The sequence below is a fragment of the Cibotium barometz genome, chromosome 5, assembly GCF_041138505.1.
Source record: "Cibotium barometz isolate CiBa-2024 chromosome 5, ASM4113850v1, whole genome shotgun sequence".
Taxonomy (NCBI): domain Eukaryota; kingdom Viridiplantae; phylum Streptophyta; class Polypodiopsida; order Cyatheales; family Cibotiaceae; genus Cibotium; species Cibotium barometz.
In genome coordinates, this window is record NC_141050.1 from 16,878,128 (window position 1) to 16,903,283 (window position 25,156).

The 25,156-nt window shown below is 39.7% G+C and overlaps 1 protein-coding gene across 16 annotated transcripts in view; it reads left to right on the forward strand.

Annotated features, from left to right (window-relative positions):
• The first annotated feature begins 11,473 nt into the window (after positions 1–11,473).
• The window catches only part of LOC147638130 (cyclin-L1-1-like), a 50,316-nt gene continuing 36,633 nt past the window's right edge, over positions 11,474–25,156 (forward strand). For 5 of the 16 annotated variants that reach the window (XR_015265809.1, XR_015265808.1, XR_015265810.1 and 2 more), the window contains exons 1-6: positions 11,474–11,853; positions 12,461–12,542; positions 12,628–12,768; positions 12,889–13,058; positions 13,189–13,456; positions 13,551–13,983. Coding sequence is in view for 9 of the 16 variants with exons in the window: in XM_086798046.1 (XP_086654172.1) it covers positions 11,702–11,853; positions 12,461–12,542; positions 12,628–12,768; positions 12,889–13,058; positions 13,189–13,456; positions 13,551–13,983 (1,246 nt within the window). In the remaining 7 variants the exon portion in view is untranslated. Of the gene's footprint in view, positions 11,867–12,460; positions 12,543–12,627; positions 12,769–12,888; positions 13,059–13,188; positions 13,457–13,550; positions 13,984–25,156 lie in introns of all 16 variants that reach the window. The other 11 variants (XR_015265807.1, XM_086798043.1, XM_086798045.1 and 8 more) reach the window with 4 other exon arrangements.

Sequence of the window (25,156 nt, forward strand, 5' to 3'; positions counted from 1 at the left end):
GGTTGGTATAACTCTTCCATGATAGATTATCTAAAAGGTTTGGTTATGTATAATCTCTTTTAGAAAAAAAAACCATTATGATAAGAATATTTTAAATATGAAGTCCAACCACTCTCTCTCATTTTGGTCCAAATGTCTACAAAGTCTAGGTCCTGGTCATAAGAGTCTTTAATAGAGTCAAAAGACGAGCTTTCCACCCCACAACTGTAACATTCTGAATATTGGGGCTATGACCAAGTGCATCAACTACTACATTCTTTTTACTACGATGGTAGAGAATAGTAGGCTAGAAACTTTGAATATATACAACCCATTTAATGTGTCAATTAGATATAAGATATTGGGAGATTAGATTAATACTCTATCGATCGGTTTTAATGATAAACTCAAAACCCATTAAATAAAGTTTCCAAATTTTTAATGCATGTACCAGCGCAGTCTAATTCCTTATCATAAGTACTATATTTGGTCTCTGGGGGTCTAATTTTTTTACTCTCATAAGCTATGAGATGTCAATCTTGCATTAAAATAGCTCTTATGCCTAAATCACTAGCATCAATAACAACCACAAAGAAAGGTCTATCAAAATCAGGGAGTTGTAACACTCGTGCATTGTAGGTTTCTCTTTTAAAACATTAAAATAATTTTATTATTTCCAAGTCAATTCATACTTGTTCACTTTCTTAAGAAGAAATGTCAAATGATGAGCAAGATATGCAAAATATTTCACAAATCTTGTATAGTAACTCCTTGATCAGAGACACATCTCTCACTATCTACTCTCACCTTGCTATCTACTATGTCACATAGGAACCTACTTCACCTTGCTACTATAAGGAATCACACGTCTCTCACTATCTACTTCACCTTGCTATTTACTCTCTCACACATAAAGAATGAATAGGACCATGTGCTAATAAATATTATAATCCCTATTCTCAACCCTCTCTCTCTCTCTCTCTCTCTCTCTCTCTCTCTCTCTCTACACACACACACATCAAGAAGCAAGAGCAAGTAGAAAACTAGAGAATACATTTAGCACAAAAAGGGGGATTATGTCCATTCATTATGAGGAAATGTATTATATACAATTGGCCCTTGTTCACATTTGGGCACCCAAAACTCTTAACTTAAATAAATAACTTTGGGTGTGGTCGAATTGTTACAAAATTAGTGTCTTTACATGACACTTATTATTCACTCTCATATGTGGCAAAGAGAGCATCTAGTTAATGGGGTTAACAGCACTAGGTGAAAAAATGCTTGCAATGGGTTACTAGTAGCAAGCTTAGGGTTACATGTGAGGATTAACATGCATAAGATAGCATATGAGCAAATCTAAATGATGGACTCGATGCATTGATACCCACTATTTGTTCCTTTATGTACCCTTAGTTGACAAATTATGACAGTGGTATTGAAAGAAGGTAAAGTTTGAGGGGGGCGATGAAGGCCAAATTATAAAACTAGAGAGATTATCCATGTGATTCACTCTTCTTCCCTTTTGGTTATATATGATTTCAAGATACATGTGGACATTATCTCTGCGCTACCTCCCACAAACAAGACAAGCTCTTAAAGTAGTGTTGAATCTCTATTTTATTGATTGATAGCATGCTCATTAAGTTATAAATGTGAAACATATGTTCTTCCATGCATTGTTTTTGCTTTATGCAAGTTTTTGTTGACGAAATTTTGCTTCATTTAGTGTGTCTCTCCCAACTTTTACAAGTACATAGTGTGTGCATTTGTGGTAACTAGTGCTACTAAGTTTTCTAAGTTGATCACACAACCACACATGTAGGGTAAAGTGTTTTAGCACGAAGTCCTAGATACATTTCTACGAACTCAAGGCACATCTCAAATCTTTCTTACCTTGCCATGAATCCCTTAATGTGGGCACCACACCCCCTTCTAATAGTCAAACTTTCAATCTTCCTTTATTGCATATCCCTTCACACACTTTTTTACTGAAGCCATGAGAGGTTTATGGCCATTTTTTGAATTCATAATTTTTACTAAACTTACATGAGGTTTTTGGCCATTTAAGGATAACAACTAATGTGACTCCAATGCCATATGCATGCACTAGAGTGTATAAGAGGTATTGTTGTAAGCCACATAGAGAGACTAATAGCAAGCCTGTTTTGACACATTGGTGTATGGTCAAGCATAACAAGGAAATGAGAACCATGCCTATGTATTGCTAGCAGCTTTTTGATTTTATTAGATTGTAGGTCAAGCTCTCTTGCGTGATTTCTTTGAGCTCCCTTGCATTTTACAAATTGTTTGCCCTAGTATTGATGCACAGAAGCTGCTATTCCTCCTTAATTCACTTAGGATCACTCCAAATTCTCCTTGTAGTAGTTCTTATTGTACCATTATAAATTTAAGACCTTGAGGATTAACTAACTAGCTAGTGTACGAGACTGAATCAATTCCATGAAACCACCTAACTTGAAAAGTGAATGGCCTCAAGAGAGCTTAGCAAAGTATTATGTTGCTTACTCTTAACTCACATTTAATGAACTCGCCTATGTGTTCAATTCTGAATATGTTAGCCATGAAATCAGATCCATAGGGTGATAACAAAAGAAATAAACATAGATCACATGGAGCATCACATAGGTAAATCTGGAAAAAATTGTAGGCTAGGTGTCCCCGGGTCATCGATGGAGTGGATAGCGGCCTTGATGGAATGGATAGAACCCTATAATGCAAGTGAAAAAAAAAGACTAATTAGTAAAGGAGATGCTTTTTTTTCCAAGGTATTTGTGAGGTTTTAAAGACCGCTATGGAAGATTATCAAACATCACCTATAGTTTCATTAAAAAGTAATAAACTAAAATAAGCGCAATGTCTTTTTGTGCACCACGCGAATTACACCTTTCTATACACCCAAGGCACACAGCACACAGGAATCCAAAATTGGATTGGGCATTGAGGTCTCTATAGAAAAGAACCCACGTTGCTCCCACCATGACCAACGGACAAACATTCCCACTTGCACGGTTGGGCACCCATTACAATGAAGTGAATGCCCTGTTGGGCCAAGTGCAAGTCCTGAGTGATTTTGAAGGCATAGATGGCCCCAGATAACACAACTCTTTAAGCGTTATCCAAAAAAAAATCAAGCCTAGGCAAAATTATAACCAATTTTTCTCATTTTGAGCCATAAAAATTACTCTAAAGGATTGCTTTTTTCTAACCCTCATTAGGTCATGGTTAAATGCAATGTTAAACATCGGATTTTAAAAGCAATTTCAAGTTCTTCTATAGTTACGGTCCATGTGTAACATCAAAAGTAGGCTCCACACTAGGACATAAAAATTATACCCAATGTTTAAGATCAAAATTAGGTTTCACATTAGGGTGGATCTTGACTTGTATTTTAAATCCCCAAAGTTAAAACCCAATCATACTTTAAACCCTTGATGTTACAACCCAATACTCATGTAGCACAACATCGAATTTTGTGTGCAAGCCTCTCACTTTTATACAAATTTTAATTATTGCAATGGAAATATGCTAAGCTTTGGGAGTTGAGCTCCTCTTATTTACAAAAACAAATTTTAATGCTAAGCTTTGAGCAAAAATAAAAATAAAAAATTAATGGAAAATAGAAATCAATGATATAGCCCTTGTTTTTAAAGCATGGAGGCATAAACTACCACCAAGTATTAAATAAAATATCCTTCAAGTAGTTTTTGGCTCATGTGCTCTTTAAATGTACCCACATGGAGGAAGAGTCTGTGGTTTCATATGCTATTTTAAAACTATCCAAACATTTCACTCATTTAGATATATATTTACACATGAAGGTCATTTAAACCTTAAAAGTAAACTTGATAGGATTGAGCAACTTAAAATATCTTTAGAGAGAGGCTCATCTTTTTTGCACAAAGATTGTACAAATTAAAAATTTCCTTGAATTTTTTTTTGCTATTGCTATCACAACAAGGCAACTCCTATAAGTAAATGCACTTTGGATGATTAGGTCAAATTCTCTCTCTCTCTCTCTCTCTCTCTCTCTCTCTCTCTCTCTCTCTCTCTCTCTCTCACACACACACACACACACGTGTGTGCGTGCACACGAACATGCACACACACTATGACCTTGCTGTAACAAATTTTAATCATGTAAAAAAATATGGTAGATTAAACCTATGATGTTACTCTAGTTTTAAGCCATACAAACATATATAATATCATATTGTTCACCAAATGCATCTCATATAAACCTATGATGTTGCTCTAGTTTTGAGTTATGTAAACATATATAATTGAGCTTGCCAATACTTAGAAAAGAGGAGTCTATGACCCAAACAACCATTTGAAAATTCACATGACTCAATGTACCACCCTTTTCCAATGCAAAACTCCCACTAATGCACTCGACATGGATGAATTACTCCAAGGGTTCCCAAGAAACAAGATTATTCCCATGCTGGTGGTGGCGACAGACTTTGAGGATTTTTATCTTCAAAGGAGTGTTCTTAACATGGGGTGGATGTGTGATGACTTGGCCTTGTTCTTCACAAAGAACAAATTACCAAGTTGCTCTCCATTGGTAAGAGTAACAATACAAGAAAATGCATACAAAATAACAGTTAAATCTATAGAAGTTTCAGTGACATCCTCATCACATGCCACTACATTTGTAATACTGGCTATATGAGGATGCCTAGAATGCTTAGAAATAGGCATATTAGCACACAAAAAGTAACACTCCAGACACAAATAGACAAAAAGCAACATAACACCCAGCACCCTAGCAATATACAGAAAGAAACATGGACCTGGCACCCCCAAACAGAAAAAAAGTAACATGAACCCAACACAAACATACACAACTAAACTAATGAACTATAATAGGCAGATAGAGATGAAGCACAAATAGACATGATGAAACATAAACACAGTAGATAGACAATGAAACAAGACCCATGTGAAGTTATATGGATTTCAAGCAAAATACATGACAACAACCAAGATAATTGACACACATTTTAAAGGCAACCACCAATCCAAACAATGGTCTAGGTAAATGCAAAAAGGGAACGGTTTAGATCACAAATTAGAAGCTATACACTTTGACCTCGTCTCACAAAGGTGATATTTTTTTTGTTCCCAAATTGTGGTAACAATAATAAGTAATGGTGTTAAGTAACAATAACTAATGTAACCAATTATAGCACAAAAAGAGATAACTTGCTTTCCCACTTAAAAAAAAGAGAGTTCTTGCTTTCCCATTTTAAAAAGAGATAGATATTGCTTTTAAAGGTAAACCTCAAATTACCATAGAGTACTACAAAGACAATCTTAAGATTGATATGTATACGAGGAAAGGAGATGTATTAGAACTACATGTATGAGTAAGGAAGATGCATTCTTTAGGATTTGGGAGAAATCAAGGGTTAGATCTTTGTGATGGTTTTGAAGCATTTAAAAAGTAAATGATGCCTTACCTTACATATGGCTTGAGAGTAAACATATATTGTGGATGTAGACAAGAAACCCTAGCTTGTAGAGTCTGCATAAAGACTAGTTTGCAAGTACTTTTTGTAATTATAAAGAATTGTTATCATATTTTCATATGCTACTCACTGGTTATTCTGAGATTACCACTTAAGACTCAACCTAGGAGGGTCTTATAGAGTGAGATGTGCATGTACATTCCCTTCATGATGGTAGAGAGAGGCATTTCTATGTGGAAGAGAAAATGGTGCCTTTTTTGTGGCTACACTATTGAATTGGAAAGAGGCACCAAAGAGAAGAGGATATATATGTATGTAAGTATTTGTAATATCAAATGCATCTATTTGAGTTGATTTTTTTATTGTCTGCAATTAAAATTGATAGGTCATTTACTTTGGATAATTTACATAAACAAAAATGAAGAGTGACCCTATGCATGAGAGTGATAGCTCTATGAGGAATGAACTTGTGCATGGAGACAAGCAAAGTCAAAAGTCACGCCCTAGGCACAAAAAAGAGAGCATGAACATAACTAGCGAAGGGAAAACATACATATTGTGGCGGAGGTTAAGTGGAAAGAGAGTACTTGACAACCACATTACACAAAGGTATATACCTCATAGTTAGCAAAGGGAAAATATGCATATTGGCAAGGGTTAAACAGAAAGAGACTACTTGACAACCACATTACACAAAAAACTTTCCTTATTTTACTTTATGCTTACTCAATTGGAATACCCGATAAAAAGATTGATTTAACAAGCAAGTTAAGCTACACATTTGTGCACATTATCATGGGAGATGTCCTCAACGTGCCTGTACAAAATTGGAAATGTAAATCTCTCTTTCTCAACATTTAATGGCTACGTATTAAAGTTATTAGTACGAATAATCTTGCATGAGAGTTGTGTGAAGATGTTACCTATCAAAAGTTATTTGTGTGGAGATGTTGCCTATCAAAAGCTATTATGTGAAGATGTACAAAAGGATTTGTAGATTTGTGTGATTGAGGCCATGTTAGGATGGTCGAATATTAAAGTATAATACATTATGGGAGGAAGAAGTTTAATAAGCTGCAATTTTTTATTTATGCCTGCATGTCATGAAACATTGTGCAATTTCTTGCAAATGTGGATATTAATACCCTTACATTGTTGGGGAAGCCATGTAGAGATGTGATTAATGTGGTATACATACACTGACTTCCCTGCATCTAAAGAAGTTAAAATGTTTGATAAGGATGATTTCTTGGGATGGAACATGTTTTTTATTTTGTTCAAAGGAAGTTTACAAGCAAATACATAGCCGTTAATAGTTGACACGACATGCTTAGTAGAGAACTTCCTAGATATACATGGGCATGCCAAGAAGAATGGCTTCTTTTTATATCATCACATGATCACTCGTCGATGCCCGGCTATGCAGTGGAGATGAGGTTTAACAATTTAACTACTTTATAGTGATTGGTGATCATGTTTTTAATGCTTGTGTATGACACAAGGATTCCCATCTAGAAATTTGCGAGAAATTTTTCTCAAGCAAAATAATTATTCAACCATTCAACTTAAGATATTGCTACAAATTCAACATAAACTAGTACAACACAAACATTGGGTGTAATCTTCCCCCCTCACATGTGTGGCCTATTCCCCACACATGAGTATTTTGAGTATTTAAATGCCAACAAAACAGGCCTTAGCCTCCAAAAATAGACAAGTTGTGCTTTTTTTTACACGATGCTCTCTCTTTACCCAAAATAGAGAGCTTTTAAATATTAAATTACTTGGGGCTAGGGGAAAGCTTTTTAGATTTACAAAATAAATAAATAGACATGCACAAGCTATAATATATATACAAAGCTTGTCCAAAATTATACATGCCTTTCAAAAATAATAATTTGTGCGCTTTCGCCTCAATCTTCAGAATCCTCTCCACTTGTAAAATATACAACAATATAGGTATGTAAACCATCACGATACACATGTTCATCATACGTAAGTACTCAAGATCACCCTACCTCCCAAGCATACGTCAATGTATACCAAATGTATTAATATTTGAAATGGCATCACCCATGATATTAACATAATTTGGCATAACACAAAGACATTCTAGGCGTTCCCCCGAATTATCTAAGAGGGTAGAATATTATTTATAAAGAGGGATTAAATACATTCTCATAATATTCCCTCTTGCTTAAGTTTGCGATTGCTCTCAATTTACAGGTTTGTTGAAAAGAATGGAGAATCTTGAAATATTTCTTAGGTACCCATCTCACATTTTTAGAAGGATGACTTTTGAAAGTTAACAAATATTTAACATATTGATTACCAGTATAGGTCGATGCAATCTACTGAGTATATAGAATCAAAACTTCTTCCTCACCCCCTCAAGAATGGGTGGATCCTCAATTAGAAGGTAATTCTAATTTATAAAAAGTAACATCGATGTAATCTAGAATAAAAGCTTCTTCCTCACCCTCAACAATAGGTGGATCCTCAATAAGAAGATAATTCTTATTTATAAGCAACATTATTAATTTTGTGAATCACCTTAAAATATCCATAAAATATTGGGGCAAGCTTAACAGCTAGGAATTTCTCAACACTATTAGCATAAACACCTCTATGACTTATGTATGGTTGTTAATGCATTTCCTCTAATACAAACTATCGAAAGGTCAAGTAACACACAATCTCTTTTTAAAGAAAAGGTAACTATCACAACACGAGTAGTCACCAACAGGGTTCCAATTCTTACCTTTAAGCTTGATCCAAACTTCTAAGAAATTAGGGCTACTAAGAAAAGATCAAAACTCATGAATATCATGCGGTTTGGGTCAATTAGCAATGCTTTTCACCTTTTTAGGGTCTACTTGAATACATCAATAGATATAATATACCCTAAGCATTCAATTTCCTCTTGAAAAAAATTACTCTTATAAGAATTGACATAGAGTTGATTCTCTCAAAGAAGCGAGAATACTTTTTTCTAGCTTTTATTCATGCTCTTGATGATTCTTAATGAAAATTGAGATATCATGAAAAAACACTACAATAAATTTTTAATGTTTCAAGAATATTCATCATTCTATTGAAAGTAACCGGAGCATTAGTCAAACCAAACAACATAATTAAAACTCCTAGTGGCTGATTTGGGTTCTAAAAAACAATCTTGAAAATGTCTCCTTCATCCATATGAATCTCGGATGGTAATTGGACTTGAGAGACATCATACTAGTGCACACAGCTTGATTAAACACATTAATCGTGGTAGATGATATAAATAAAAGGAGGTGTATCCACCAAAATAAAATATCCCGAAATAAAATAATAGGCATCTCCATAGAGTTTACAATAAGACTAAAGGAAAGCAATGTGTTGAGCTTTCATCAAAAGGAGCTTCTACACAAGCATACCTTTCCAATGCCCACACATGCAATATACATAGGGGTTATGCATTTGGTAGACGCACCTAATGGGAATATGCACTGACCACCATCTCAAACACACTACTAAGCCTCATTGTCGACATTCGTCCATCTAGGTATATTTCTAAATGGGGGGACTAAGGTAGATATAATCTTAGCCCATGGTATAACCCATTGCTTGGACCCTACTCAAATCATTATGAACCTCCCGTGGTAGCCTCTTCTTTGACCACACCAATAATTAATCCAAATAGCCTATATCCCCACTGCTCAATAATGCCAAATCATCCAAGCAAGCGAGGCTCCCCAGCACACATGTTTGCCTGATGCTGGTGGGCTTCTATAAATATGACACGGCTCATTTCTTTGCTCCTGAGTGCTCCCTTTAAGCATTGTCTCATCCATTTACTTTGAAAGGGCCTCTAGCGGCTTAATTATGGCCACGATTTCATTACTGTAGTCCTCTTGTGTTTCTCCGGATGATGCTTTTCTTCTTCTTAGTTTGAATCTAGTAACCTATGCAAATGTAAATCTATTTTTAAGCATCAATATGTAGCCAACAAAGGTTTGCTTCTATGTTGTTTGTAGCTAAATAATAGTAGCCTATGCAACTATGAATCTAATTTTAAACTTTCAATAGGTAGGCAACAATGTATTGCTGTTGCCTTGCATGTGTAATATGGCTCTCTTTGGTCTTTAAGAGCTTGCCAATGTGTCTTTCTTTCCTTGTTGATGTGGGCCTGCTCTAGAAGAGGGCTACCAAGTTGCTTGCCAATGAGTCTTTCTTTGTTGATGTGGGCTTGCTAGAAGAGGGCTACCAAGTTGCTTAGATTGATGATGTAGCCAAATGTAAGAGGCATAATAAGAAATCCATCTTTTGATTACACATAACTTTGAAGATGATGTGGAGTGATGCTGCTTGCTTCAGTTTGTTGGAGCTGAGAAGGGCTATTTGAGTGAGGTAATGATGATGAAGCTCTCTCTCTTTCTCTCTCTCTCTCACACACACACACACACACACACACACACACACACACACATGGCAAGGAGGAAGCTCTCTCTCTCTCTCTCACACACACACACACACACACACACACACACAAGGGAAGGAGAAGAAGAACTATATGAGATAAAGATTAAACCCTAATCTTACCTTAATCAAGATAATGAAACTCCTATTAATCTAAATCACAAAGGATTTCCCCCCAATCTGCCTTAGGATGCTCCAATACCAAGATAACCTCTTGAATCTAAGGTAGATCAAAGTACAAAATTAAGTCCATTATCAATTAAGATAAGAATGACTCTCTAATTACAATTAGAAAGACTCAATAATTACAATTTAAAAAGACTCAATAAGTCCATTATCAATCAAGATAAGAATGACTCACTAATTACAAATTAATGAGGCTCAATAATAAGCATAAACAAAAGCATTATTTGAATGACTCACTAATTACAATTAGAAAGACTCAATAATAAGCATAAATAAAAGCATTATTTTCCTTGATAATAAAGCTACAAGTACAATCTTATATAGCTAATTACAAAACGATCTCTTACTAACCTTATGAGCTTTCTTAAGACTTTATAAAGATCTTAAAGAGTTATAGTCTACGCCCATAATTGATCTTCTTCAAGATTGAGTCACTCATGTTTATGTTAAGAGTGTTGATAGGGGAATTGCCATAGGTGCTTTGAACTATCTTTTTTTTTTTTCACTTGAGCTCAAAAATATTAGAAAATGAATTATTGCAATAGATTAATGAAGCTAAAAGAGTGACCCCTATGACTAAATTTATAATCTCAACCACACAATTGTAATAATATACAATTAGCAATCAATTTCTCAAGAGGAATGGGAAAGTACACATTCCAAGTGCTCAAGCAAGCAACATAAATCAAGTATCAAAGAAAATGACTATAGTCCAAGTGAGTTGGACATCCATGGTTTTGAGAAGAAAATGAGATGTTCATAACTATGTGACACAATGTTAGGTGATGGGTGTAAGCACTTTCTAGAGATTATCCACATTTCATACTTAACACCCTTCGTATTATCCTCTTGATTCCGAGGCACATCCTCTTTAGGTCTTCTTGTGCTTGACTTGACAAAAGGGAACAATGGGGGCTGAGAGGTTGTTCCTTTGGAGGGAGGGGGCTTTACTCTAGCAATAATAATGGTGACTTCAGAAACAATTGACACCAAAGTATTAGCATCGTAGCATTCTACAGTTGATGCACGTTGACAATAGTTTTGATGCATGCCACCAAGGTGCTTATGTGCCGAAGTTGACGTGGACATTGGACTTCACTCTTGCTTTTCATGTTAGTGAGGTGTTTTGGGACCCATCTCTGAAAATGAAAAAGGTGTTTAGTCTACGAGTGTTGCATTGCAAGAGAGGGTACTGAAAGAAATACCATAGCCCGGCAATATGAAAGATACTGTGCTTTTATGCACAGGTGCTAGGAGCGCCGTGAAGACCTGACGGACGCCGTGAAAGTTGACGGCGAGAGAGAAGGGAAAAATTAAAAGCTCCTTTAGGGTTTAATAGGTGGAAGATCGATTTTCTCATTTTCGTAAAAAACTAAAAAATAAACGAGGGTCGGAAGCGAAATTTCTCTGTTAACATACCACTTCGACATAGCCCTAGCACAAGTACAGTTTTATCGCCATATCCAGTTTCTTTCGATTTCACCATAGCCATGGCCTCGTTCTGAGCTTTTTCCCCTGCTGCCTTTTCCCCTCTCCATCTTTGTATTTTCGGCGCTCTCCTCTCACAGCCATAGCTAATGATTTACACCGCAATCGACACCTTTTACTTGTCACAGGAGCAGCTGCAGAACTCACCCTCCCGCAAGGATGGCGTCGACGAGGAGACAGAAACTGTTCTTCGGCTTTACGGATGCGAACTCATACAGGAGAGCGGAATACTTCTCAAGCTGTATCCTTCTCATGTGTAGTCCCCTACCCCCTCCTTTCGATTTTTGGAATTCAATTTCACACGTATGCTGTAGTACGTGACCTTATCGCTAGATCAGGTGGAAATTAAGAGGGATCCTTTGCTAGGGTTAGATTTACTAGCTACGGCTTGCCGCATCGTAATCAGGCATCGTGGTTAGGGTCTCGGTAAGTATCGGTTGGTTAGAATTTGTTTTGCAGTTAGAGCTTGATTATCAAGTCTTTCAATTAGCAGTAGATTTGCTACTTTCTTGTCAGGCTTTGGATACGATTTTTAGGGTTTGCAACATGCTTTGGATGTGTCTTTTAGAGTTTCCAACATTGTGGTAAGCGTTTGGATATGTATTTTGGGGTTTGCACGTTGCTAGCAGGGTTTGGATACGAAGTTTAGGGTTTACAACGTAGCTGGCAGGGTTTTGTTTTGGGTCTCATGTATTTTAGGGTTTGTCCCATCTTTTAAGGGTTTGCCTTATGATTCTCAGGTGTAGGTTACATCTTTAGGGTTTTCAATATTATTGTAAGGGGCTGGACTTTGCAACTTCCTTGTCCATGGCTTGGTTTGCTTATGCCTTAACCAACCATAACCACAGACCTCAAGCAGTCATGGCTACAGGCCAGGTGCTGCTCCACCGTTTTTTCTGCAAGAAGTCATTTGCAAGATTCAATGTGAAGGTTTGCTTTCAAATTCCTTTTCTTCATGATTTTGAGTGATGTTTCATAGAATCACAGCTTATATCACCTTGCTCGTCTTTCGTAGAGAGTAGCTGCAAGCTGCCTTTGGCTTGCTGCAAAGCTTGAGGAAAGTCCAAAGAAAGCCCAGCACGTTCTAAATGTATTTAATAGGATGGAGTGTCGTCGAGAAAACAAGCCTCTCGAGCTGCTAGACCCTTTCTGCAAGGTTAGTTTTACATGTCCTTGTAGGTAGGGAATGTGAGGAGGTCCTTCAAAAGCTTTCTCTCTTTTAGGACGTGTCTCATATATGCCATAACTCTTACAGTTTTTTTTTTTCTGTTTGCAGAGGTACGAAGAGTTGAAGATTGATCTAATTAGAACAGAACGACATCTTCTGAAAGAGATGGGGTTCATTTGTCATGTGGAGCATCCACATAAGTTCATTATCAATTACTTGCTGCAGCTTCAAACCCCACCAGAGCTGATGCAAGAAGCGTGGAACTTAGCTAATGACAGGTATACAAGGAAAACAGCTTTGTTGGATGCATATTGTCACGTTCAATGATGCTATTATTTGATAGATGGTATGGCCATTTGATGTCGCAGGCCGGTGTATTCTTACAATTATTGTCAATTTTTCTGCCAGCTTACGGACCACGCTTTCAGTTCGTTTCAAAAGTGAGGTGGTTGCCTGTGGTGTTGTCTATGCTGCTGCACGGAGGTTCAACGTCAGTTTGCCAGAGAGTCCTCCTTGGTGGAAGGTATTCGATGCAGAGAAGGATGATATTGAAGAAGTATGCAAAGTTTTGGCAAACCTTTACAGGCAACCAAAGGCTAACTATATTGAGGTCACCAAAGATTCGAAGTCTTTTGTGTTAACAAGTAGGGCATGGGATCCTTCTTCGAGTGTGAAGGTAAGCTGCATGGCTCACAAAATTGCAACTTTTCCATTTTCTTGTATTTAGAATGTTCTTTTATTAAAAATATTGTCACTTTGCTTCTCTGCAGGATTGTTTGGCAGGCTCTGTAACTGCCAATGGAATTAAACAGGGCCAGACACCCACTTCCAATGTAGATGCACGAGAGTCAATCGTCAAAGTAGCACTCGACAAGCTGAAGAACTCTTCCTCACAGGATTTAAGGAGACCTTATGATGAGGACAGGGCCTCTACTGCCAATGGAGAGCTTTCAGATGAGAGACTCAAGGCAGCTCAGGAGCAGGAGGAGTTGACACCTGATAGAAACAAGGAAGGGGCAAATACTGATAGTAGGATGAAAGAGAAGGACAAAGACAGGGCAAAGTCCCGAGACAAGGGAAGGGATCGGGATCGTGAGAAGGTCCGGGATAGAGACCGAGGCAAGGCCCGAGAAAATGATTATGAAAGAGATCGAGAACGAGCAAAGGACAGAGATCATCGCAAAGAAAGGAATAAAGATTCAGGTTGGTTTGTTTCTGATCTGATTTCTGGACTTGCTTCAAACACTTGAAAATTCAAGGTGTGGTTTTTCCTTAAGGTTGTAAAGGATTTTAAGTCATAGGCAAAGATATCACTGGTGTTCAATTTTACAATAGTATTTTGAGTGATAAAAACCTGATTTAGACCCAATTTAGCTTTATTATTAAGTCTCCCTGTCTGAATCTGCAGTATAAGTGGAGAGATGATGATCAGCACTAACGGTTGCCACACTCTTAAAAAAAAGGATGAGCTTAGCACTCATCACTACATTTGGACAGCAGCATGGAAGAGAGTGACTCTCTCACTTACTGGTGTATAACAGGCTGCAATGAAATGAGATGAAGGCCAGCAATCCAAGCTGACCATGGAGTGGGCTCATACTAGCCGAGACAGCACACGGAGCAGCTTGGCAGGTGGTCTGATTAGACCTTTTCCAGAAACCAGGTGGGCCAGGTGTAAGTTGGATGAGTACTAAGCCAGTGGTCGAGCTGCATTCCTGGACCACCTGCAAGCTTGGTCCACCTGCTGCAATGCTGCTTGTTGGGCCTGTGAAAGCCCTTCCTTCTCCCACCCCCCACTTCTGTTACGTTGAGCGGAATATTGTGGGAGTCCTCCAGAAAATTGAGTTGCCTAGCAACTTGGCTCTTTTTAAGTAAACTGCTGGGTGCAGTGGATGTCACACTGAAATATGTTTAATAGAAAGAGGGATTGCATCAATGGAACTGGCCATCACAGTTAATAAAAGCAACAAGTAAATGTCATGGGGGAAACATTTAAGCTTCATGAGAAAAATGGTATCTGCACACTAAAAACTCAAGCCCCATGTAGCAGAGAATATCCCCAGATGATCAAGTTCTATCAAGAACTACATCTTGAATGAGTGCACAGAGCAGAAGCAAACAAGCACTAGAGTGTGCTGAGCAGATAGTGCAAGAGAGAGAGATGGAGCAACTATGCTGAATATACTGAAATGATACAGTCCCAAGCAAGAGACAGGAAGTGTCTCATAAGTGAGGGAGCAAAAAGAAAGCCCACCTATTTATAGGTAAGAGGGGCTGGCCGACTTGACAAGAGCACTTGGCCGATTGGACATGGTGACGCTGGCCGACTGGGAAAAAGGCACCCGACATGGGAAAAATCCCCAAAAAATGTACAAAAAAGGGGTGGCCAGCCCACAATCAAGGGCCATGAAAAGGGACCAAAAGGGACACCAAATATGAGTAGAAACTGGGGGTGAATGTGCTAACACCCCCTCTCAGCACCAGATGCTGAACATACTCCGAGAAGCCGAAGATGAGGAGCCAAGGAAGTCTGAGAAACTGGCTTGGTGAACAAATCTGCTGCATTCTCTGCTGAAGGACAATACTCCGAACACAAATCTCCAGCAAGAACCCGTTCACGAACATAGTGATGTTGTCTCAATGTGTTTTGTACGAGCATGAAACACAGGGTTCTTGGCGATGGCGATGCAACTCTGATTGTCACACCAAAGAAGAGTAGATCCGGTAGGGGGACTGCCAAGCTCCTCCAATAATCTCCGCAGCCAAATCGCCTCACATGCAGCATAACAAACCGCACGATACTCCGTCTTTGTAGAGGAAAGCGTCATAGTAGGCTGCTTTTCACTGCTCCATGAAATGGCTCGAGACCCAAGTGAAAAAACACAACCGGTGGTCGAACGTCCAGTATCTGGATCTCCAGCCCAATCTGAAGCAGACCATCCAAGAAGAGTGCATCCTTGGCCATAGAAGATGCCAAAGTCCAGGGTGCCACGCAAGTACCGAAGAACTCTGAGAGCACATCGCCAATGCTGCTGATGGGGTTTGGATGAGAAAGAACGCAATAAGCTGACTGCGAAACATACGTCCAATCGAGAGCAGGTCAACCAAACCAAACAACCGACGAGAACCCGATACTGTCTTTCAATCCCTAGAGAAGCATCAAGAAGAAAAAGCTTCTCACTAGTATCCATAGGAGAAGATACTGGTTTGCATCGAGTCATCTGAAATCTGTCAAGTATTTCCCGTGTGTACTTCTGTTGAGAGAAGAAAATGCCCTTTGGGGTCTGCCAAATCTCAAAGCCAAGAAAATAATACAAAAGGCCAAGATCCGTCATCTCAAACTCTGTCTCCAAAGCATCCATGACTGAATGGATCCTCACAGAATAAGAATCTGTAAAGATGAGGTCATCAACATAGACCACAATGATAACAATCAACCCCCTCTCAAGGAGGATATAAAGGTTCGAATCTGCATGAGAATGGCGTAGGCCAAGCTTTTGAAAGAACTCATCAATCTGTTGGTATAAAGCTCGCGGAGCCTACTTTAGACCATATAAAGCTTTCTTTAGCCGGTACACCTGATCCTGTTTGCCTGGAACAACAAATCCTAGCGGCTGATCAACATAAACCTCCTGTGACGTCCATCTGGAATACGAGCCATTTATGATGTCCTGTAAGAGCAAGAATGGTGTGAATGGTAGTAATCCGGGCCATCGGAGCGAAGGTCTCATCGAAGTCGACTCTAGGGCGTTGAGCATAACCCTTGGCAACCAACCTCGCCTTGTGCTTGTCCAAGCTGCCATCAGCTCGAAACTTCGATTTGAAGATCCAGCGCACACCAATCACCTTACGTTGTAGTGGCCCAGGCACCATAGTGCCATTCCATTAAATAGCATCCAGCTCTGCTTGCATAGCACGATGCCAAGGCTCATGTGAAAGAGCTTGGTCCACAGAAGTGGGATTAGAAGGACCATGAATGACAGAGGACATAAGAGCATAGTTTTAACAAACATGTTGCCCTCTTGAATTTGTTTCCCTGAAATCAATCTGTGCTTGAGTCACGCCACCAAAAGCAAGGGTGGGAGGGGTGGCATTGGCAGGTGTAACAAGCCAATCCCAGAGATCCACGCCATGCAAGGCTGATTTCACCTTTACCTTCCACAAAGTGTAGTTGGAACCATCCAACTTTGTAGCCTCAGAGAACATATGAAGTGTAGTCGGGGCAGCCTTCACAAGAGGTTGGGCTCAATCTTAGAAAAATGCACAATCTCGGAAGGAGTGTCCACCACAGGTACCAAGGTTGCGACCAAAGCCAAAATCACCACAAGATGAGGGAATGTCCATTGGAGAGGAAAATGCAGCCAAAAAAGGGGCTGCAGACCTGAAAATGCAGGCCGACTAGCTCCACACTCCAAGTAGAGAAAGAAAGCTGATGAATAAAGTACCTTCAGGCTGAAAGCAATGAAGCCCAAGTGAAGGGAAAGCGATCAGCAGCAATTGTCCAGAAAACGTAGCAACCAAATCTGAGAAAAAAAGGCAGAGGTGAAGGGGCTGAAGATAGGGCACAATTTGGGGCAGAAGAGAGAACGTTGAACTGGGAGCGATGATACCAGCACAGAGCGGAAGCAAACAAGCACTAGAGTGTGTTGAGCAGAGTGCAAGAGAGAGAGAGAGAGAGAGAGAGAGAGAGAGAGAGAGAGAGAGAGAGAGAGAGAGAGAGATGGAGCAACTACGCTGAATATACTGAAATGATACAGTCCCAAGCAAGAGACAGGAAGTGTCTCATAAGTGAGGGAGCAAAAAGAAAGACTAGACTATATATGAAAAAGTGAGAGGCCAGCCCACCTATTTATAGGTAAGAGGGGCTGGTCGACTGGACAAGAGCACTGTGGCCAGTGTCACCCGCTTGTATTTGTGAGAAATCCCTAATCCAAACCCTAATCAGCTTACAGGAAATTTTGTATCAAGAATTTTGACGTTAATAAAACTTGGACATGTTGTCTGACCTAGCTTGGCAGACTTCATGATTGGACATGTGTTCTTTTCCAAGGAACCATTATTGGACATGCTTCTATTCCGAAATGGGAGAGCATAATATTGCATGCATGAATGGACATGCTTCCATCCCGATTTGGAGAAGTATGATTGGACATGCTTCATAAGCATGATGGACTATGCACTCTTACCATTATGGGAGAGCGTATAGATGGATACAAGTGTGTGGAACGGATGGTACTCACCTTAGGCACATGCACAATAAGCTGTTTGAAGATCTTGCATTGGATGCTGATTTTGAGAATGCTTGAACATTTAGGCATTCATCTTAAAGCATCGAACTTGTGCATAACACTAGTTGCTGATCTAGCGACTTGTATTTTGCAGGAGGTTAAGTATGTTCCTTACTTAAACTACTTTCAATTTTGATAGTTCTACAAGATATGTACCTTTTAAGTTGGAGGTCGATTTTGAGGCCTTTCCCTTCATCTTTTGGGAAAACAGAGTCTGGAATCGGAATCAGAGCTGTCGAAAACCCCTCGGGTAATTTTTTTAATTTTTGAGGTGATGTGGCGACTCGCCCAGGCCATCGGAGGCCATCGGAGTAACTGTCTCTTCAGTTACACATGCAAATTCGTTTTAGAACTTGAGTTATAAGCATCTCTTTCTATTTTCCAAAGAGGGAAAGAGAACTAACTCTTTCTTTTGTTATAAAGGAAAGTTTCCCATGCAAAACTAAACATGTGTAAAAGTTTCCCATGCAACCTAACATGTGTAATCTTTTTCTATTTTGAACTAAGAAAGGAATTCACCTATAAAAGGAGGTGATTCCCTTCATTTTGGAGGAGAAGAGTTCATGTAAACTTGTGCATTTTTGAGAGCAGGAAGGCAAGAAGACTAGCTTCTTCTCTACCAAGAGTAGAGAACCATTTTTCAAGAGAAGGCTATCATGTGAAGACGGAGGTGCTAGTCAAGAAGAGGCTTTGAAGAGTTGAAGATGAGCTTGCTGATTTTCTTCATCAAAGGACTTCACCCTTGTGAGCATCCTTGCCACAGGAGAACTGGTTGTGTGACCCATTGGTAGGCTATTGCGGTGGCACACTGATGGGTGAGTTTCTCCAATACTTTTGTGTGTGTGTGTGTGGTAGGCCACCACATACAAACTAGGAGATTCCAAAGGCTTTGTTTTCTATCTTGTTTGATGGCGGTACCATGCTGATTTAAATCAGCCCATACACTTGTAAAATTTTGGAGGAATAATTCATATTCCTGTGAAGGGGCCTGGCTGTTCCGGGTCTATGCTGTGTCGTCTCTCCCTCTCTCTCATTTATTCTACCATCTATTTGGCTCAAGTATTGCTGGCTGAAAATTCACAAGTTTTACTTCAATTTTCAGCCATGGTTAAAAGTGGATTAATGTGATTTAGCAATGATAAGCTTGTTACGCAGCCTCAGTGCTAGCCCACAAGCAAGGGCCATGAAAAGGGACCAAAAGGGACACCAAATATGAGAAGAAACTAGGAGTGAATGTGCTAACACATCTCATGTGGTATGACCGTTTATGAGTTCCTCGTATTACCTTTTGGGCTCATGAATGCCCTGCCACTTTTCAGGAGATGATGAATGTTATGTATCTAATACTAATCCTCAGGATTCGTATTTGCTACTTCCCTTAGTGCCAGGCTTCATTATGGCTGAGTCTACCCTGCATCTCCGGAGGTTTGACAGAAACTCAGTACGAAGGCCTTGGTGTGAATATATGCTCTTATGCATGTGAGAGTATATCTTAATACATAGTTCTACACCCACTATTGGGCAGCACTGATGACATTAGTGGGGATGTCGTAGTATCTAGTCCATACTATGCATAATGGAGTTGATAGTTTTATAGTCTTGTGGGTTGATTACCATGAGTATTTAACATGCACGTTTCTAAAAGATGAATTTGGGCATGTTTCTAGATTCATCTAGGTATATAATTCTTGGGATTAGTGGCCTAATTTGGCAAGGTTAGAGAAGCCCTAGGATTTGGAGGAAGCAGGCTAATATTGGTTGCTAAGGTTATTATTAATAAATCCATGTGTACTAGCTATTTATAACAGTTTGGTTATTTATAGCAGCAGTGAGTACTATATAAGTGAAGCATGGGTTATTATTGTCTCACTATTGGTTAGAGTTTCGACCAAGGCTTTGGCTATGCATTTGGCAGAGCATAGATCGGCATGTCGAAGGATTGGCATGGGGTTAGACCTTAGCCCTTGGCTTGGGGTGGTTCAAAGCAGGTGACCTTGCCTACATCCCTCTTCGGGGGTTTGTACTAATCACTTGTGTTTCGTGTTTAGAAGATCCGTGGGTTTGTAGCACTTGGTATTAGAGTGGCATTAACGTGGAAGGTATCGCGATGCATGGGAAAAGGTTTCAATAAGCTTTTCCGTTTTATTTTTCATGGATTCACAAGATCTAGGTATTCTCTACGCTTTTGTGCTAAGGTTGATTCGATGCATCCTTGAAGGTATCTCTCTACGCCATTCCTAAGTTTTCATCTCAGGAAAAAAGTTCATGCTTTTTAGGGTTTTGAGTGAAGGGGAATATGCGAGATTATGCGTATGGATGATATGCAGAGCAAACCCATGGGAAAAGCCCTAATTTCTCTCGGTTTTTACTTGATGGGAAAAACCCTAATCTTTCTCTGCTTTTTCTCCTGTCTGGCTGAATTTTGTTTTTTAGGGCTGTATTTGCGGACAGTGAAGCTGCACTGTGGGTGTAATATACACCCGACTGTATAAGACAACCAAGCCTTAGGTGTTTTGCGCAAAAGATAAGACGGGGAGTGCGAGGACTTCGTAGTCTATTAAGACATGATTAAAATTGAATACAAGAACTAAAGATAATTAGAGAGCGGAAAGCCGAGTTGTTTGCATTGAGACAGAGGCCTTTCTTAAATAGAGGCCGAAAGGGTACAAGTGAAGAGACACATCCCTGGGAAGGGGTGTGGCTCTTGAATCAATGGTTATGTCCTTTGGACTTAGGGATGTGTCTTTTAATGAATAGACATGTCCTTTGATAGTGATCCATGTGTAAGGGTGTGACCCTTCACAGGTGTTCTTTCAGTTAATAAGGGATTAAGGAGAGATTAAGAGAGTTAGTCAAAATCGTGACATTCCCTCCCACTTAAAATAAGACTCCGGCTAAGAAGATATGGTTGTCTTTGAAAGAATTCTCGAAGAAGTTCTACAAAATTCTTGTAAGTCTTCATCACTTTGCCAAGTAGAGTCGGAATCATCAAGATCTCTCCATTGAACCAAAAATTCTGTAGTGAGCTTAGGTCATGTTTCTTTCTATCTGACATCAAGAATTGTCTCTGGAATTAAGAGTATGTGTTCATCTTCGATTTTTGGAACATAATCCAAAATATCGAAAACTAGAAAATCACCGTCCACAAACTTCTTGAGCCAAGAAATATGGAAAGTTGGATGAATTCTACTCCAAGAAGGTGGTAACTTCAACTTATAACTGAGAGATGAGTTCTTCTTAAAAATAGGAAAGGGTCCATAATATCTTGGGCGAAGCTTTGGAAAGACTGATTTCACTGTCTTGTATCGATGAGAGGGAATATATAATAATACCAAGTCTCCTTCTTGAAATTCAATGTGTCGACAACGCTTATTACCTGTGCGCTGATATTACTCTTGGACGCTAACCATCTTATTCTTAATCTCTAATAGAATATCTTGCATTTCCTGAATGAGTTGGTCTGCCAAAGCCACTTTATGTTGAAGAACAAAGTTGGCAGGAACAAGGGGAGTATGGTCATAAGCTGCTTGAAAAGGTGTCATTCCAATAGCTGAATGATAAGAATTATTATGAGCAAATTCCACCAAAGGTATGTAGCTGTCAAAAGACGATATGTCTTGTTGATGCTGGGTATGCAGCATAAGTGACCTTGTGATGTTCTCTTCGAACACAAATACGGTCCTGATAATATAATAAACCATTCGCTATTGTATATGCTCCATAAATCTTCAAGTCGGAAGGAGTTGCATTCTGAGAATTGAGAATTCGAAATGCATTTCCAAAATCACGATCTTTTGAATAACGGTTCTTGAAGGAACATACTTAATTGTCATATGAAAATTGGCTAGGAATTCGACCCAACGCGCTTGCCTAGCGTTCATAATTGGCTGCGCGAAGATATATTTCAAAGAATGATGATCTGTTTTCACCACTGAATCCGCACCAAGGAGATAATGTTTCCATGCATGATAGGCATGAACAATAGCCAATAATTCCTTGTTATATATCGAGTATCTGACTTGAATTGCAGAGTGCTTATGACATTCAAACGCAATAGCACGTCCTTGTTGCATCAAGACGGCACCAGTGGCAATATTAGAAGCATCCGTGTAAACATCAAAGGGGATAGTAGGGTCAAGAATAGCCATGATAGGAGTTGTTGTCAAAGCTGTCTTTAAATTTTCAAAAGCTTGTGTTGCAGCTTCAGTCCATTTGAATGCAGGAGTGGACTTTAGAAGTTTTGTGAGAGGAGCAGCTATTTCAGAAAATCGATGAACCTCTGTGTGATAGAAGTTGGCAAGTCCCAAGAAAGAACGAACATCATGGATGTTTGTGGAAGTTGGCCAATCGACAATAACCTGTATTTTCTTCGGATCCATAAAAATACCGTCTGCTGAACAACATGTCCAAGGTACTCCTAGGATGTCTTGAAGAATTCACTTTGGCTTGGATTAATATAAAGAGCATTGTCACGAAGCACCTGGAAACCGATCTTAAGATGTGCCTTGTGTTCTTCCATATTACGACTGAACATTAGGATGTCTTCAAGATAGACAATGACGAACTTGTCCAGAAAAGGACGAAAAAGATCATTCATGAGACTCATAAATGCTGTAGGGGCATTGGTTAACCTGAATGGCATGACCAGGTACTCGTAATGACCATATTTGTGCGAAAAGCTGTTTTATATTCATCACCTTCGCGAACGCGAATCTGATGATATCCAGACTTAAGATCAATTTTGGAGTAGACCTTTGCATGGAGCAATTGATCAAACAATTCATCAATGCGCGGAAGAGGATACTTATTCTTGATAGTCAACTTATTAAGGGCACGATAGTCGATGCAAAGGCGCATAGACTTATCCTTCTTTTTCACCAAAAGTATTGGAGCTCCAAAAGGGCTTTTGCTTGGTCAAATATGTCCTTTCTCCAAAAGTTCAGTAAGTTGTCGCTGTATCTCCTGAGATTCCATAAAAGAAACTCGTTATGGAACATGAGTAGGTGGAGCACTGCCAGGAAGGATATCAATAGCATGGTCGACCGGTCGCCGAGGTGGGAAAACCGCAGGAAGCTCTTGAGGAAAAAGATCCAAGTATGGAGCAAAGAAAGGTTGCCTGAGGTACATCACCTTTGTATCTATGTCCTTGGGAGGATCGTTGGCTGAATAGACCATTAAAAGTGCTGAGGAACAACCACTCTTGCGGACCCACCGTTTCACTTGAAGAGCTGAAAGGGTTGGTGTAGAAGGTTGGTCTCTGATTCCTTCGAGTACCACAAGCATATCATTTTTGGCAAATTGTATGGAATGGTTCCGAAAACTGATCAGGGGATCATATTGATACAACCATTCTTGACCAAGGATCATATCATAGTGTGCCAAATTCATGACTTGGAAATCCAATTTGTCACAATAGTGCTGAATTTGAAAGGAGAGGTGTTTGGCAACGGTGTTACACAAGGATGTGGAACCATCAGCAAGCTCTACCTCATAAACAACAGCATTTGGAGAAGTCTGAATCTTCAATCTCTGAGTCAAGGTGGTTCCCACAAAGTTATGAGAATACCCACTATCAATGAGCACCTGAATAGGGTGACTGGAAATAGAACCTTGAAGAACCAAAACCTGAGTAGACCACTGGGGCAACGGTGAAGAGTCTGCTTGTGCTGTGGCAGTAGCGGTAATCACTGAAGCATGTGCAATAGCATGGTGATTAACTGCACGCTTTCCTTTGTCAGCAACTAGGGGTTTCTCCTCGGAAGTGGAGGGTTCAGCATTAGAATTCTGTCGATGGGTTGGTCTTTTGGGGCACTCAGACAATGATGAGGTCCATTACAAATTGTGCACAATCCTGTCTTTTGGTGATCCCGTCCAGAAGGAACAGCGGAAGGACGAGGATTGCGAGATTGGTCACATTCGTGGTCCCGTCCACGATCCGAACTGCGTGGTTGGAAGTATTGAGAACGTTGGGACCGAAAAGAGAGCGATCCTTTTGATCGACGAGGGTGTTGAGAATTATTCCATTGGGGATTAGGCCGGGAGGCAGAAGTGTCAGAAGATTCTTTGTGACTATCTCGGTTCATACGAGATCCATTGGCTTTCCGAAAGGCATTAGCTCGACTGGAAGAGGTCAAATTTCGAGAATTAATGTCTGCAACGCGCTCAGCGTATCGTATGGCATCAACAAGATCGACAGGGTTATATTTCTGAACATCGGCACGCAATGTGGGGGTAAGACCTTCAACGAAGGCATGAAGTTCGTTCGCTGGGGACAAAGAGTCAATCTCCAGTATCAAGTTGGTGAACTAGGAGATATAAGAGGCCAAGGAACCAGTTTGGTCTAAATGGCGTAAGCGAGTATGGGCTTGGAAATCCGCATTGGCAGGTATGAACTGCTTACGGAGGACCTGCTCGAATTTTTCCCACGTTGTAACCGATTTTCCGGCATGCTGTCGTCATTGCCACCACAATAAAGCAATGTCTTTGAAGAGGGATACCGCAAAAATCACCTTTTTGGAATCAAAAAGGGTCATGGTTTCAAAGTATAACTGCAGTTTGTAGAGCCATTGGTCTAAGATGCGCTTATTGCGCTGACCACTATAAGAGTCGAGGGGTTTAATTTCCAATTTCTTTGTTTTACTGGCTTGTAAAAGATGATAAAGAGTTTTAAGGTCATCGCCTTCTACCTCGAAAGGAATGACGTCTGCGTCTGCTGGTACTGTTGCTGAAACATGTGCTGCTGGTATGGAACTCGTGTAGGAGTGGCGATCCGTGTGGAGTTGCTGGATCTGCGAAGCCAAGGATGCCATAGACTCTTGGAGTTGCTGTTGGAACTACTGCTGAAATTGCTGCAAAGCTGGCTGCTATTCCGGAGGGGCTGGTATGTCAACAGGTTCTGCCATGAGAGAAGATGTTGATGTAGAGGCTTGAGGGTGATGAGGCTCTGGGGGTTTTTGTTGTTGATGACGCCGCTGGGCTATAGTAAGAACCATCGGCTGGAGGGTGCGACATCTAGAAAATCTCGAGAGGAGAGGCTACGTATTGGTGAAGCGGCTATAGACCATCCAGTATAGTAAGGGCGATCCTCT